Source organism: Engraulis encrasicolus, chromosome 14 (assembly GCF_034702125.1).
Source record: "Engraulis encrasicolus isolate BLACKSEA-1 chromosome 14, IST_EnEncr_1.0, whole genome shotgun sequence".
In the NCBI taxonomy this organism is placed as follows: Eukaryota; Metazoa; Chordata; class Actinopteri; order Clupeiformes; family Engraulidae; genus Engraulis; species Engraulis encrasicolus.
This window is the reverse complement of record NC_085870.1, coordinates 53,348,614-53,364,856: the sequence shown is the minus strand read 5'-3', so window position 1 is coordinate 53,364,856 and position 16,243 is coordinate 53,348,614. Positions and strand designations below refer to the sequence as shown.

Genomic DNA, 16,243 nt, shown 5'->3' with positions numbered 1-16,243 from the left:
TTTGCACTTAACCATAATGTATATAATACACTTGCATGATAACTCATAGCAAGCTAATAAGTCCGTGTCGCTGAAAAGTGATTGGCAGTTGAGTGAGCAGTCAGTTGAGGCAGCAGACCTTAGGTCACATGCAAACACTTTTAAAGGTGAAACAGCGTCTGACAGACCAACCGACAGTATCGTTATGGATCATACACTTTAATACATTGATTGCTGCAGCATGAGGTTTTTTTAAATGTACAAATGCAATATTGCAGTGGTTGGCACATTCCTCTCTAGTAACAAAGTTGACAGTAACTATTACAGCAAGTAGTGTTAAAGCTTGCTTTGTCATGGGATATCAGACTTGTCACATTTCAGACCTGGAACGTTTTTAAAGGTGCACTGTGTAGGATGGTGGCCAGAGTAGGTTTTGCAATGAAAACGTGCTGCCCATTGGCAAATTTAGTCTTTTCATCAACATATTTCTGGAAATGGCGGACCATGGAGAAGATGTATGAAAAGTGCAATTTTTCCTGTCATAATGAATAGGCTACTGGTGGTAATTATTTGTGAAAAACATTTCTGAATGGGCAGCATATGAATTCTGGAAATAAGCAAAAAAATGTACACCGTGCACCTTTAAAGAGATGTTTAAGCAACATGATCTAACCGAATTCCGTGAACTGAACACTGACCATTGTGACAAAATCTGTGGCAATTTAACAGATTTTTCCAAAATTTTGTGATGGGGTCATGGATGTGCTTTCTGTGAATTTTAAAGATATTTTTTCTAACAAAAAAACAAAAAAACACACAAACTTCTTACTGACAGGTTAGGGTTAGGGAATGTTTTGGTATGGACACGGCTTATACTGCTAGCATTCTTTCATTTACAGTAGAAGGATTTTGTTGCCCATCAACCAAGTGGGAAAGGCATTTCTCAAAAACATGTCTTAACAGGTTAGGGAGGGTTATGGATTGTTTTTGTCAGGGCCGATTTTGAATTGCTCTGGCATTCTTTTGTTTACTAATATAATTTGGTATCATCACTTAACATAGTGCTCGAAAGCACTTCCGTGAGTCCATCACGGAAAACACTTCCGTGACCTGACAGAATTTTTGCAATATTTGTGAAACTGCCACAGACTTCGTGCCCCAAGGGTTTGTGTCCATTTCTCAGAATTCTGTGAAATCAGGCTGGCTTAATGGTCATTTGCCAAACCAGAGACGGATTCCTTGAAAATTGATTGCTCACGTCTCCACATACATCTCTTGTTTCATTCATTATTTACAAGTAGTACATTAGGTGACTCAATTAATGGATTGGTCATTTCATGTTCCCACCATTAAGTCGTGCTATGTGCAAAAACCATTTCCAGAATTTCAGCACCATTCATTACCTCATGATGCAAAGTCAGGTGGGTTTTAAACAGTTTAGCAGCTTCATCTTAACATTGCTGTGGTAACCTTGCTGTAGACCTTCAACCTTTTCATGCATGTTGTTACCAAAAAAGGGTAGTGACAGAGTCTTAATATGTTCACTTGAAACTCAATAGTGTCAACCCAATTCTGTTTTGTAGTTGAGGTTATTTTTTAAGTAAGCAGTCAGTCGGATTCACCAAAAGGCTACAGTCTCATTGGACCAGCAAGCTTGCAGAGAGCCATACAGCAGTGCTGATGCTACACACACACTATCTGGTACCCTGTGAGTGATGAGAATACTTTGCACATCTGACAGAAGCAGCTACACACCAGTATTGGAGATGCTACAAACCCTCTGGTAGCCTGGAGAGGAGACTCTGGACATCTGACGAAAGCAGCTGGATTGGTCATGGAATCTGGAGGCCGAAGCAACAATAATGAGTCTAAGTACTTAACACATAACACTGAGAAGAAAAATCCAGACATCCATGTGTACTACGTAGAAATACTGCAAATAGGTGAAATATATAATAATATAATAAATATAAATAATTATAGGTGATACCTTTAAGCAAGGTAGAATCCATGCTTTAGGTAGGTTACTAACTATAATGACCACTAGAAATCAAAAGTAGCATTTGCAAGGTACACTGTAGTAATTAATGATACTTTTTGCCAAACACAAATGCATCATTAAGTCAGATTTGATAGTGGAAATTTTAAGTTTTTTTAACCTTTTGTCTGAGAACTCCCGGTCGATCTGTTGAAGTGACTTTCCTTTGGTCTCAGGAAGCATGAAGTAGATGAAGACTGTGGCCACTAAGGCCACCACCCCATACAGAAGAAATATCCCAGACATGCCTATTGCATCTGGGAAATAAAAACACATTTCACAACAAATAACTCAGAATAGTTCATATCATCATATCATCATCATAGCATCATATGAAACAGCAGTCCTCAAACCAAGGTACACTCAACTGTATATTATCTTTTGATAGCATGGGTATACAGCAGTGTTTCTCAACCTTTTTCTAGGCAAGGCACCCTTTCAATGCATGAAACATTTCAAGGCACCCCAAACCAACAAGCCGTAACATGACATCGCATCCGATACCACACAAGTTTAGAAAAGTAACACATTTGGAGATGTCACACGACCTACGTTCGAAGTTGCAGCTAACTGGGGCGAGCAATATTTACTTTATTGTGCATAAATGGCAGATGAAAGATTCCACTGACTAGCATTAACTTATCAATTTAGACAAATATGTATTATATTACACAATTTATTTATCAGTCAGGTTTCCGTGGCACCCCTGAGGGGGGCCCGCGGCACCCCAGGGTGCCCCGGCACCCCTGTTGAGAAACACTGGTATACAGTATGTCCCACAACTCTGGACCTATAGGGACATCATTCTTGGTGTCATGTTGCAGCTATCCCAAGTGACTGATTAGAGAATTCTTTTTTCTGGACAGAACCCTTGGTCACAAAAGACACATTATACATTTTCAATGAATTGTGATTGTATTGTCTCATTCTTTAGAATCCACCCCACATATTTTTTCATCTTAAAAGTTGAGCAAGCCCAATTCCTTTCAACACCTGTCTGAGACCATTCTGATTCATTTTAGCAGGGGCGGATCTAGTCATTTTGGGGCCCTAGGCGAAATATAAGCATGGGGCCCAATTGGAATGGAAGGAGCGAGGGTGCTATTTTTGTGTTTTGTCTGATATAGAGTAGATCTTCAATTACTTTCCATAAGTGACAAATTAAAATCAGGCCTACATTCTGTGTATTTATTGTTTATGTGACAGTTGTCCTATGAAGGGCAGCTTTGGTCGGGGTCCTAGGCATCTTAGTCAAATGAGTTCAGCTTTAAGCAACTGGACTTTGATCTTTGTCTTAATTCCGCCTGCTATTCTGTCAAACTTCTGTTCTTATTCTGATGTGGGAATCAGATGTATCTACAGTTGTGTTCAACAAAATAATAGCAGTCTCAGGTCCACTCTCCAGAAGTACAGTTGTGTTCAAAATAATATCAGCGTCTTTAAAAATACGAGTTAATGTCAACAGCATTATTCATCTTCATACAACAAAAGGAAGCCTGGGCGGTTGCTTGACACTTTGAACTCTTCAACATTTAATGTACACAGGGTCGGATTAACGCACAGGCTAGATATGGCTGCAGCCTCCGGGCCCACACCTGCCAGGGGGCCCTGATTGGCAACATTTTAATACTGCTCTTCACAGTTGGCAGACGTATTATTCCTCCTTCCTGGCTCAGAATTATGAAGCTGTCTCAATCATGTTGCTATGTCATTTTGTGGCAGAATTTTCCCTCCATAGTGGCAATCTATAGCCTAGGGCAGTGTTTCCCAACCAGGGGTACGTGTACCACTAGGGGTACGCGAGCACACTGCAGGGGGTACTTGGAAAAATGAAATTTTAACAAATATATGTAGCTTAGTTACATTGGGATGGAGAAAGCGATATAGAACTTGACTTAGGGGGTACTCATGGCACAACGAAAAGGCTTGGGGGTACACAAGACAAAAAAGGTTGGGAAACACTGGCCTAGGGGTCCCGACTCCCGTGCTATTTTAATCCGGCCCTGGATGTACAGTCTGAATGCCATCAGAGGGTTATCCCGTTTTCAAAGCTGATATACAGACACAGGTCTCCAAGTAGGCTCACCGGTGACGTTGAGGAAAGAGAAGGTCACGATGAGGTTGGCAGCCCAGTTGAAGCAGTTTGTGAAGGCGAACGCCCTTCCTCGCACCCCAGCTGGAAATATCTCACTCAGCACCAGCCAAGTCACTGCACAAGACACAAGACATCCCCAGGTCACTGACATGGTGCCGATGTTCTCCAAAAGAACATAACTGATATTTCTTGTTTTTGCACGTTAGTTTTTACAGAAGGGGTATACTCATTAGCCTAGCTAGGGTAACTCACAGTAGGCCTACTGGAAGTGTTCAACATCCTGATGAATGGAAGGATCTTGCTGTTTAACTAAGTTTAGGGCTGTTTAAGGCTAAGTTGACATTAATGTGCTTCTATCGTTTCCATCGCGGATGCACTGTCCATTTACATTAAAATATTGGAAAACGACTTCATAGGTGAAAGTATTCAAAGATGCCAGAGCCCACGTATACATTTGAATACGATTCTGATTTGGCATTGAGAAACGGTGAGAAAAGGAGGATCCGCAGAGCTGAGCTCTAGCTACTCGTCCTGGTTGGACAATATCACTATGACGTGCTCCTCCCTGATTTGCTGGGTTGGTATCATTGGTCATGTGACTTGAGTGCTGGGAAGATAAACAGGCCTGCTTCACTGCAGCTAGCATAGACTAGCGCAGAGGTGGGCAAACTCATGACTGGGGGCCACATGCGGCCCGCTGAGCCTTATCAAGAAAGACAACTTTTAAATCCAGTTACTCAACATTCTTTAAATTGCAACCTACAGGGATTTTGCCTACTTAAGATTACATAGACTTACTAGAAGTACTACATAAACTACATTTAAATACATTTAATTACAACGTGCAGGAATGGCATAGCTGGCATGTTATGTTAGTGTACACAATTTCCTATTATTGACATGGGCAAGTTGGCCCTTCGGTCAATATTCTAAACCCAATACGGCCCTTAAGCGAAAATAATTGCCCACCCACTACCGAATCAGCCGAGAGCCAGAGTAGGTTTTTAATGAGAGGACAGACACTTTGTGTGTAAACGTAAATAGTTTGGAATACACTGATATGGAGAAATGGTGAAATGAATTAATGTAATGGAGCCTTAGTTTCTTAAGAAAAAACAAACCAGCTCTCTTTTTAGTGGATTTTCACACTTCTGTTCAATGAAGAACACCAAGTAACTGGAACGCCTTCTAATGGGCGAATGTGAACATTCAACTGTAGTCCATGATATGAGCATTTTGGCAACAATTTCAATAATGACATGAAAATAACTATTTGCCAATGTTTTCCTTAGACACGAGCCATTTGGCTGTCAGTTTCAGTGATGCACGTGCAAAACAAGATCCTCAGCCCCTGGCAATGATTGCCTCCTCCTTCACAGTTTCAATTCTACACGGGCTTGTTTGTTATGAACCTACAGCACATGCCGTGACCCATCTGGGTGCATTCTGCCACCTGTATGATGATTACCATGATGTTGGGAAAATACATCCTAGAAATATAGGCCAAATAGAAAAATCATGTGGTGTCCCTCATTTCCACTGATATGTTACATGAAGTAGATTGGCAATTGATAGTAGGCCTACAATCATAGAATAACACCAAATTCACAAACAATAGATAGACCACTTACTTGGTCCAAAGCTTAGAGAGAAAGCAATTACTATGGCCATCATGCTGATTAAAATCGCCCAGCTCACTGCCACATGGTCTGTCCTTTCAGGAGCATCTGTAAATGGTGGGATGCCATGGAAGGGGGCAGAGGGCTGTAGGAGGGTCCCTGAAGCATCAGGCAGAGACCTGATCAGACTAAGACTTCCATTTGCAGAGGAATTCACCCTCAGATTGCCGGGACCCTGTGTCGGGAGAGAGCTGTTGGCGGGTGAACTACAAGGCCTCTGGGTGTCCAGAGCCGAGCTGCCACTCAGACACCCGACCACCAACAGGCCCGCCGCCATCACCGCGCTCCCACCAATCAACAGCGGCCGGCGGCCTACACGGTCCGCACAGACCACGGAGGCCAAGGTGGCCATGACCTTGACGACCCCCAGCCCCAGCGAGGCCAACACGGCTGAGTCGGCGCTGTGGAAGCCGAGCGAGCGGAAGATGGTGGAGGCGTAGAGCAGCACGTTGGGCTGGCCCGTGAACTGCTGGAACAGCACCAGCCCCAGGCCAATCAGCGTCCGCGTCCACATGTTGTCCTTGCTCTGGAACAGACAGCGCATGCTGCTGTACTGCCGCTTGCCGTCCGCCTGGCTGTCCTCGGCCGGCCCGTCCGCATCTGCTAGATCCACAAGGCCTCTCTGGCTCTCCCTCTGCGTGCCGTGCTCCGCCGGCGCTTTGGAGGGCAAGAACCAGATGAGTGTGAGCTGCAGCATGGCGGGCACCATGGCAAACCCAAACATGTACCGCCACCCCTCGCGAGTGTCCGACAGGAAGTAATTGAAGGCATACGCCGTCAGGATGCCCACGGTGATGCCCATCTCGTACAGGGTCACCATCAGACCCCTGCGCTTGGGGGCCACCATCTCGGACACGAAGATGCAGCAGGACATGGAGGAGATGCAAATGGCAAAGCCCGTGACGGCGCGACCGGCCACCAGAATGGCGAGGAGGCCACCGGTGGACTGGAGGCTGGTGCCGGCGATCACCAAAACACAGCTCAGGAGGATGGAGTTCCTGCGCCCACGGTGGTCGATCAGCCAGCCGCCCACCAGCGAGGCGCAGAGGGCGCCCACCAGCAGGGCACTCACCATGGTCTCTTGCCCCACACACCCCAGCTGGAATTGGGCCTGGAGCTGGAGGAGTGCCCCTGAGATGATGCCCAGCTCATAGCCAAACACCAGGCCGCCCAACATGGACACCGATGCTGCCAGCCATGGAGTAGGGCAACCTAAGGGGAAGGTAAGATTAAACAGACGGGGTGAAGACGTTGGCACCCCAGACTACAGACACTTTTCACCCCTAAGTGCAGAGCTTCTATTATAACCTTATTGTCACCTAAATGGTAAGCATAATGCCATAGCAATGTTGTTATGATGTAGTTATATTTTTTTCATCAAGAGAGAATAGACCTTACAAAGGTCCCATCTGCATAAAGTGGCTACAGTATAGGTGTATGTAATTAGGGTGTAAAAGGCTAATGAAGCCTAAGCAATACACTTTGGATGATACAGCAATCCTGAGCCTCATTAGTCACTTAGCAGATTAAAGGTTCAAAATCTTTGCTTTTATGATTCCAGTATGAATTGCTACGTACCGTAATATTCACAATCATACATACACATTAATGCATGCTTTATCATAATATCCCAAGAATACAAGCAGAGCTTTACCCATTGTTGACATGGAGGTTGCACAGCTGTCCTCTTGAGTCTTCTAAATGATCATCATCATTCCCTCATTGGGTATCCCACAGGTGCTGCCAATTCATTCTTTGTAAGCTGACAAATTGGACCAATAGGTGAAGCAATCAAAACAAGCAATGGATGAACATTTCAAACAATCTATTTAAAATAATATGTCACAAACTAGGAACCGACACTGTTTGATGTCAACCTCCATTTGATCAACCTAGCATCTGAGGCCAGGATGAGAAATAGGGCGGGCTGTATCCATGACGACATGCGTTTGTTTGTGCTCCTGATTTCATTAGCCATGTCCACTTGAGAGACACTCATGAGGGCCATGGTCGCGCGCAATAAGTGAGCCAAGAAGAGACATTTGTCATCTATGCGTGTACACGTGCGTGTGCCCCATTAAATGCAGATTTAAGAAGACTATTTTGTCGTTTCCGTTCGTTGTGTTTCAAATCAGACCTGGATTATATTGTAAATGCGTTTTTTTTGTTTTGTTTTTTAACAACCACTGCGATCATGGAATTTAGCGTTTCATTATCGGCGAAATTCTATCCAGACACTATCCAAATGTTCTGCGTAAAACGTACAAACCGTGTACAAAGTTACAGATGAAATGTAATGCAAGTTTAATCTGATAACGGAAATCGAATTTGCATTCCTAAAGTGAACCTCAAGCAATGTCTAAATGAATACAACCCTGTGCGCCTTTCTGGCACCAGTTCCACGTCGCGAGATGCGCAAAAGCACACGGTAGGCTACGGTAGAACTAACCCGTGGGTATATTTTAATTAATTGCTGCAAGACCTCGCAAGCTGAAATGTTATCACAACACTTTAGGCGAATTAAAGATCGAAAATGAGTCAGAACCTACCGTTTTGTCGTGGCTACAATAGCCCCGACTGCTCAGACTTTACTTCTTCCCAAAGTTTTCCAAAAGAATAGAGAACTTAATCGAAGACATGCACGGGCAGAACTGCAGCATTTTTCTTGGAAACATCGTTGTAAACAGAGCATGAACTTTTCCTTGTGATGTATAGCGGTCACACCGGGTTGGAGCGACGGCATCTGGAGAACAGGAAGTAGTACTTACGTGGCAGAGTCTTCTCAAATTGCATCAACTTTGTCACAGACTTGACAGTCTTAATGTAGCTAACGGTAACGGTTCATTCTCTCCTCTTTATCTTTCATTTGTCAAATGCTTACTTTGTAAGAGAAGCCTGTAGACTTGTTTTATTTTTCCGTGGTTGAAGTCTACGCGTAATGTAGGGTACTGTTGAATAATGTTACAAGGCCGCCCGACAGGCATGTTACATTGTGGAGTTACTCTATGTGACTATTTACTAGCTATGGCTGAACTCCAGTTCTCACATTAGACTTTGCACCGATGAAAGAGAGCGTATAGTTGGCTTTATTAGGAGGAATGTAATTTATCTGGCTTTTTTGTTTTATCACTGGTCTTCAGTAGGTCAGTAGGACACATTCCTAGTTTTATATATGAAGAGAATAAGAAATAAAATACACGTTGTATGTATAGGCTACGTCTTTACCTTTACTTACCTTTACTTACCTTGGCTCTTGTAAGTCACATAGTAGCCTTGCTGTTTGTTTATGGTTTAACCCCTTTGCACAGAGATACTATATTATAACCTCACTGTCAGCAACATTGTAATAACCAAAATCTGAAGGTTCTTGGTAATGTCACAATGTCATGATGTAGGCCTATTTGAGACTTTTCAGCAATAAGTAGCCTACACAGGCTGCACAAAGAGACTAACATTGTTTGAACCTGACACCAAGACTTGTGGGGAAAATCCAACCAAATCCATATTTCATATCATCGGTTGACCATCACACCCAATACTTCACAAACGTGGATACAAAACGTCTACACAACCCTGTCCAAATGACAAATACTTTCACAAATTATTTGAGAGAAAAAAATCCCAAAAAGTTTAACCTGGTTTTGTCAGACAGTCAGTTATTTTTCAAATGTTTTTTGGTCACAAAATGTGGTCCATATTGCCAAGATAATCCAAAAATGCTTCACAATCAAAAGCACGAGACAAAAAGCCCCAAGGTAATATAGTCTCTATAGCCTAGTAAGGCAGTTGGAAGTTGCAGATATATGCCCCCACCCCCCAATCTTCAGCACCTGCCCCCCAAAATGTCTGTGCACGCCACAACAGAATATAATATTTTTTCACATGCATGCATTTGGGATATTTCAGATCCATTTACAAAATTCATTCAAGGTTGAACTTTATGGACATAATTTCAAAAGGTATGTTTGGCGCAAAAAACAACTGTGCATGCCACCCATGTAGCATAGCCTATCTAGAGTGAAGCCTGGTGGTGGCAGCAGGGCCAATGACAGCTTTGGCTGGGCCCAGGACAAAATCACCTCAAGGGGTCCACCACCCAATACACCAAATGTAATGAGGACCCAATTATGGGCCCCCCATCTCCATGGGCCTGGGACAGCTGACCCCTTTGCCCAACTCTCAACTCCCATTGTCATTGTAGTAGTAGTAGTAGTAGTGTCTACATTTCTTCTAGTAAGTGGTGCATTGCGACTCAGCACTACACACAACACAGGTGTTCACTGCAAACTGCATACAACAAAATTGCATTTTGCCTCACCCGTGCAAAGGGGCAGTCCCCAAGGGTGGACCAAGGGAGCAGTGCGGCGGGACGGTACCATGCTCAGGGTACCTCAGTCATGGATAAAGCGTTGACTGGTAGGTTGTGGGTTGGAGCTCCAAGTGGAAACTTTTTTACATCATGAAAAATAAGTTTTACTGTCACCACAATGGCGAGGACCAAGTCGTAAGGTATTACAAAGGACTATGTGTCATGTCATAGTAGTGTAATGGTTCATATAGTATAGTCTTCATATGTAGTGTGTAGTGTTGTGACGTTCGCGAACGAGACAATTCTTTTGAACGGCTCCCAGAAGTGAACGATGGGAACCGGATCACAGCTGGGGGAGTCACTCTTCCATTTTTTCGTTCATTTTTCATTAATTTTAAGCATGTGACCTCGACGTGAGTACTTAAATTTGGGGAAAAACACAATTGTGGCAAAAATGGCATTTAGAAGCAGGAGGATCATCAGCTGTAGTTTGGACAAAATTACCTGGTGATGGAGTCAAAATGTTGCATTAGAAACAATGAATAAATAATTTTTAAAAGCGACAAAAGAGCCAGTTTTTTGAACGGCTCTTTGTAAGGAACGAGCCACTATGATCGGGATGCCGTCAAAGAGCCATAAAATCCCATTGTGTCTCTATCAATAGGCTAGATGTCAGAAAGGCATTAAGAGGACAAAAAGGCATGAATGAGAAATACTGTTAGTACTCTGTGTGACCTTGTAATGCACACAGTCGCATTAGTGGATGGAAGTGGAACATTGTAATTCTCGCTGAAATGGCTTGAACAATCACAGTACTAGCCTATTCCGATATTATACTCTTAAGTAATACATGAGGACTTAGTCGTTGCTATTCTGGTGAGAACAAACTTATAACAGAGGCTATGTTTTAACCCATTCACTTGAAAGAAACACTCTTTCTGAGTACTTTCCTTGTCTCCCTGTCATGGTCATCAGATGAGACATTGGATTTGCAAGTGGTTGTACAGCTGACACTTACAGTTATATTTACCGTTGTGTAATGGAGACTTTATCCTAATCTCCCTGCTTGAAAAAACACACACACACACACACACACACACACACACACACACACACACACACACACACACACACACACACGCACACAAAACACATACAAACACACACACACACACATACTGCTGCTGGTGTATTTAATAAAAACCTTTTTTTTAATTATTTATTTCTTCAAATGCTACTATTACTATGTCAGAACGCTATAAAGGACTTTTAGAAAAAAGAACAACAAAATACCTCCTCTTAATGTATGTTCTCTACAAGTCTTCTGTTGTCCAGTCTTGCACTTTAAATGTCTGTATGAGCAATGTCTACGTCCATACTGTCTATGTCCATGTATGAGTACTGTCTATGTCTATACTGTCTATGTCCTTACCTAGATTAGTCTATGTCTGCATGGGAGAGCAAGAAACGCAATTTCAAATTCTTTGTATGACCAGTGCATGTAAAGAAATTGACAATAAACTTGACTTGACTTGACTTGACTTGAAAAAACATTACAGCCATCTACCTGGGTGTCCTGAAGGGGGAGCCCTTGAGCCATGCTAGGGGGCTTCAGCAGTCTGTCTGGACGGGACCCTCATCTTGAACAGGAGCTCCAGTGGTGTGATGAATGAGGAGGGTAGGCTGCATCTCATTTCCTCTGTCCTCCAGCCATACCTCGAAGCATGGCATCGCCAGCAACATCTCAATACAAAATAAGGTGAGTGTATGTGGGTGGGGGAGAGAGGTAAGATGTTGTAGGAACGAGCCTGGCTGCTTGTGTTGGTCCTTGATTCCTCCATCCTCCCGCCATTGCTTCCGTGTTTCCACTCTGAGACAGGAGTGGCAAGTACTGAGGATCAAGGCTGCAGGAAACCATTTCCTCCTACAGGTACGTACTAAAATACAGAAAGTCCAGCAGTCAAGACTGTCGCCAAGGGCCCCAAGCGTCATGAGGGCCCCAGAATTAGAATGTCGAGCAAAATAAAACATTAAACTTAACATTGACAATAGTTATTCATGGGCAATTAATATATACACACTACCGCCTTTCAAATGTTTGGGGTCACCCTAATTGTTTTATTTTTTGCAATCCAAGTTGTAGACATCTATTGAACATGGCTTGAAATGGTGCAAATGTAAGTAGCTTACTGAACAGCCAACCTGTTTCACATTTATTCCATAGGAATACATATTTTAATATTTTTTTCTCCGCACATTTCTTTGGTTTATTATAGAATTCATGAAAACATTGGAAAGCTCTGTCTCTGTCCTTTCCAGTGATAGGTGTATGACATTACCACCTCAGCTACAAATTCAAGTCAAGTTAGCTGCTTGCATTTCTAGCCATCAGAATGAACCTTATGGGACCTGTTATTATGAATTCACGATCAATTGTCTCATTCATGTCTCATCCAGTATACAAGCAAGTGCCATACATTGTTGGAAAGCTTATATTTTCCTCTTTCAAATGATATATATAACCTCTAGCAAAGCGTGGATTGGCAGGAGCAGACTTCTGCTTTTTTTCTCACTGGGTTGTGGCGGAGGAATCTAGTGCAAGAGAGTGAGAGTGAATCTATTGCAACTGGCCAAATACCAAAGGTGTCTACATGTTGATTAGTCAAAAACTATTTTAGGTTTATTCTGTGCATAGCTTTGAATAATACTACATGTAATTTATTGTAATGTATTGTCTATAAATTCACTCCACATTTAATATCAATATCGTATTTGTTGTATGCATTAATTTCATAGAACAATGCCCCAACAAAACAACAGATTTTTCTGATTACACTAAATTGAATTGAAATAAGGTACATTATCAGAAAGAACATATTATGGAAGGTAAATGTGGTGACCCCAAACATTTCACTGTTAAATAATATCCAGGGTTTCACAGCAATTAATTAAACTCTCACAGCAAATTACTGTGTATGGTAGGCAGGATTTCCCATAGACTTTACATTGAGGGGCGTCATCATCAGGGTGTTTTTGCTTATTGTTTCGTATCAAAGAGCAGTTTTTGAGGGTGGCAACAGCCAGAATATTGCTTTGCATACTGTCAGGAGTTTATTTTAGCAAAATGAAGTTGCCACTCAACAATGAAGCTCGTTTTCCAGTGCAGCTACTGTATGCTTTCTGGCCCACAGCCTATATTATTACTTAACCAGATTTTCATTAGTTCACTATCTTAAATTTCGAATCATGTATGCATAAATCTTCGTTCTCGCTGGAGAACGGACTTCCCGTGATCATACGGCTCTCGCAGGAAAGCGGCTGTCCACTGCCGCGTGCGGACCACTGCACTCGAGAAGCTGAGATAGTGTGTACTGTAATTATGCGGCGTATGGGGCAAGATCGCTGTCCATGGTGCTGAAACTGCCACAGTCGAGAAATGTCTACGTGGTAGTGGTAGAGTACAGAGTGCCACTGAGAGCTCGGGCAGTATCTGCACAGATATGTGCACGATCTGACCGGACACCGTCATGCCGATGATGCATGGTCAGAGAGCAAAGGAGTAAGGTGAACTGGAGAAGAAGCAAGAGCAGGACCCCTGATGAATCGAGTGAATAGCGACAGAAGGGAGGTGAACGGGGAGGTGGTGGGTGTGAATGAGAAAGCACATTTCTGACCGGAGACAGGTGAGCAGGGAGTAAATGCTGTGTAGTTATTTAAGGGGTGTTCCAAATTTCAGTGCACTGAAATTACACCAAATGATGGCTGAGCGGACAATGAGATTCAGGTGGGTGAAGAAGCTTGCCAATCTTTCCGCGCTGAATTCCAACGAATGACGGTTGCGCGGAGAATAAACTTGATTTTTTAGCAAAATGTGCATTTTGTGTAATCTTCACAGTATTTGACTGTTTTATTCTGAACTGAAGCAACGTTGGCGGGTGGGACTAGACCCAGAAACCGGAAGAAAATTGTCAATTCCCATTCATCTGTATCCAAAGAAGGTGGATCTAACAAGAAGCCAAGGCCAATACAACATCCCATAGCAACATTCAGCCCCATGATTTTCTGACGTGGCCGCCATTCTCGAATAAACATTGGACAAATTACATTGGAATGCATTGGGAATGTATACAGGATTTCTACATGATATGGTAAAAATAAATGTATGTAGCTATAGGAAATTCTTTATTTATGAATGCTTATACCATCTCGTGTTTTTTCGGCACAATCAGTGCTGAAGTTAGTTATCTATAAGGCTAAAGTTGCCAAAGCAGCTAGCCATATTATGTCTAGCCTAGCATTAGATCCACGTTCTTTCCTATGGCTACTGTACATTCCAGAGTGGCACACGTGACTGCCTGTTCACTCCAGAATGGCGAATTTGACTCAAAACTGACTCAAAACGCCCCCTATTGACTGTTTCCCATAAAGAACCTGACCTTCGCTACTTGTAAGATCCACCTTCTTTGCTGTATCTCCTTGCCAATTCTTGCTGAGTCTACTCTATTTCGGCAAACCAGTAGTTTCACGTCCATTTCAAACAAGCCAAATATTCTTTTTGGGCTGACCCTTTATTTCAGAGAGCTATTTAAATTGTTTAAATGCCCAATGAGCATTGTTAAATGACTTGATTAACAGTTAGAATTGTTTTAGAATTATCTTAATTGAGAGACGAACGCAACCACCATCCCATCATTGCTAGGGAAGAATGCAGACATTTAGGGCAGAAGAATCCTCGCTGATCAATCGCCGATGCTTCAAAGCCGTTGGATGGAATACAATAAAAGAGCGCTGACCATGTATATAGGCTACGTCAGTGGTTGAGTCAAATCTCTGTAGACCTTTCTGCTCCTTGTGGATTTTTTTTTGCTATGTCCTATAGTGGATGTGTCTTGAGATTTTGTTTGTTGTTTTAGGGTTTTCCCTGCTATTTTACACCTGGAGCAGAGCCCACTGGGAGAAAGGCTCTGTATGCAGGGCTGTTCCTCAATGCAACACCGGCTCCCCAAGGCCCATGGCTAGAGGTAAGTGGCTGCCCAACACACAGAGGCAACTCTAGGTTCAGCTGGGGCCCCAAGGGAAATGTCAAAGGAGTGAACATTTGAAAGAAATACGCCACTACTGTAGCAAAGTGTGAGCTGTTATTCACCATCCAAGGAAGGATTCAAGGATTGAAGGATTCAAGGATATTTATTTGTCATGTACATAGAGACACTTTCGTGTCACTTGTAATGAAATGCATGGCCGGTGCAAAACAAGTGTGCAGAAGAAGGGTGAAGAAGAAATAAAGTAAAAATAAAAATAAAAGGTGTGTGTGTGTGTGTGTGTGTGTGTGTGTGTGTGTGTGTGTGTTTTCAAAGTAATTAGGAGGAATTCAGTAAGCAAATGGCATGAGGAAAAAAGCTCTTTCTCAGTCTCTCAGTTCTAGCTCTGTGACAGCACAGTCGTCTTCCAGATCTCAGTTTTTTAAATACTGTAGTCCATATCCTGGGTGTGACTGGTCTTTGAGAATGTTATGGGCCCTAGATAGCACTCTCTTTGTGTATATGTCTTTCACGGCAGGCAGAGGTTGACGAATACAGCGCTCAGCAGAGCGCACTATCCTTTGTAGTCAAGTCAAGTCAAGTCAAGTTTATTGTCAATTTCTTTACATGCACTGGTCATACAAAGAATTTGAAATTGCGTTTCTTGCTCTCCCATGCAGACATAGACTAATCTAGGTAAGGACATAGACAGTATAGACATAGACAGTACTCATACATGGACATAGACAGTATGGACGTAGACATTGCTCATACAGACATTTAAAGTGCAAGACTGGACAACAGAAGACTTGTAGAGAACATACATTAAGAGGAGGTATTTTGTTGTTCTTTTTCCTAAAAGTCCTTTATAGCGTTCTGACATAGTAATAGTAGCATTTGAAGAAATAAATAATTAAAAAAGGTTTTTTTTTTTTAAATACACCAGCAGCAGTATGTGTGTGTGTGTGTTTGTATGTGTTTTGTGTGCGTGTGTGTGTGTGTGTGTGTGTGTGTGTGTGTGTGTGGTGTGTGTGTGTGTGTGTGTGTGTGTGTGTTTAGTGCAGGTAGAAAGTGCGGTGTGCGTCTGTGTGTGTGTACCTGTGTATGTGTGTGTGTGTGTGT

The 16,243-nt window shown here is 42.7% G+C and overlaps 1 protein-coding gene across 1 annotated transcript; it reads right to left on the bottom strand.

Moving 5' to 3' along the window:
• Window positions 1-87: 87 nt before the first annotated feature.
• On the bottom strand, window positions 88-8,515 carry slc2a10 (solute carrier family 2 member 10). The gene is made up of 6 exons (XM_063216120.1): window positions 8,341-8,515; window positions 7,446-7,553; window positions 5,744-7,003; window positions 4,104-4,226; window positions 2,139-2,274; window positions 88-1,820 (listed from the first exon to the last, which is right to left on the bottom strand). Exons 2-6 carry the CDS (start codon window positions 7,456-7,458, stop codon window positions 1,727-1,729), a joined length of 1,626 nt encoding a protein of 541 aa, XP_063072190.1. The 5' UTR covers window positions 7,459-7,553; window positions 8,341-8,515; the 3' UTR covers window positions 88-1,726.
• Between the last annotated feature and the right edge of the window lie 7,728 nt (window positions 8,516-16,243).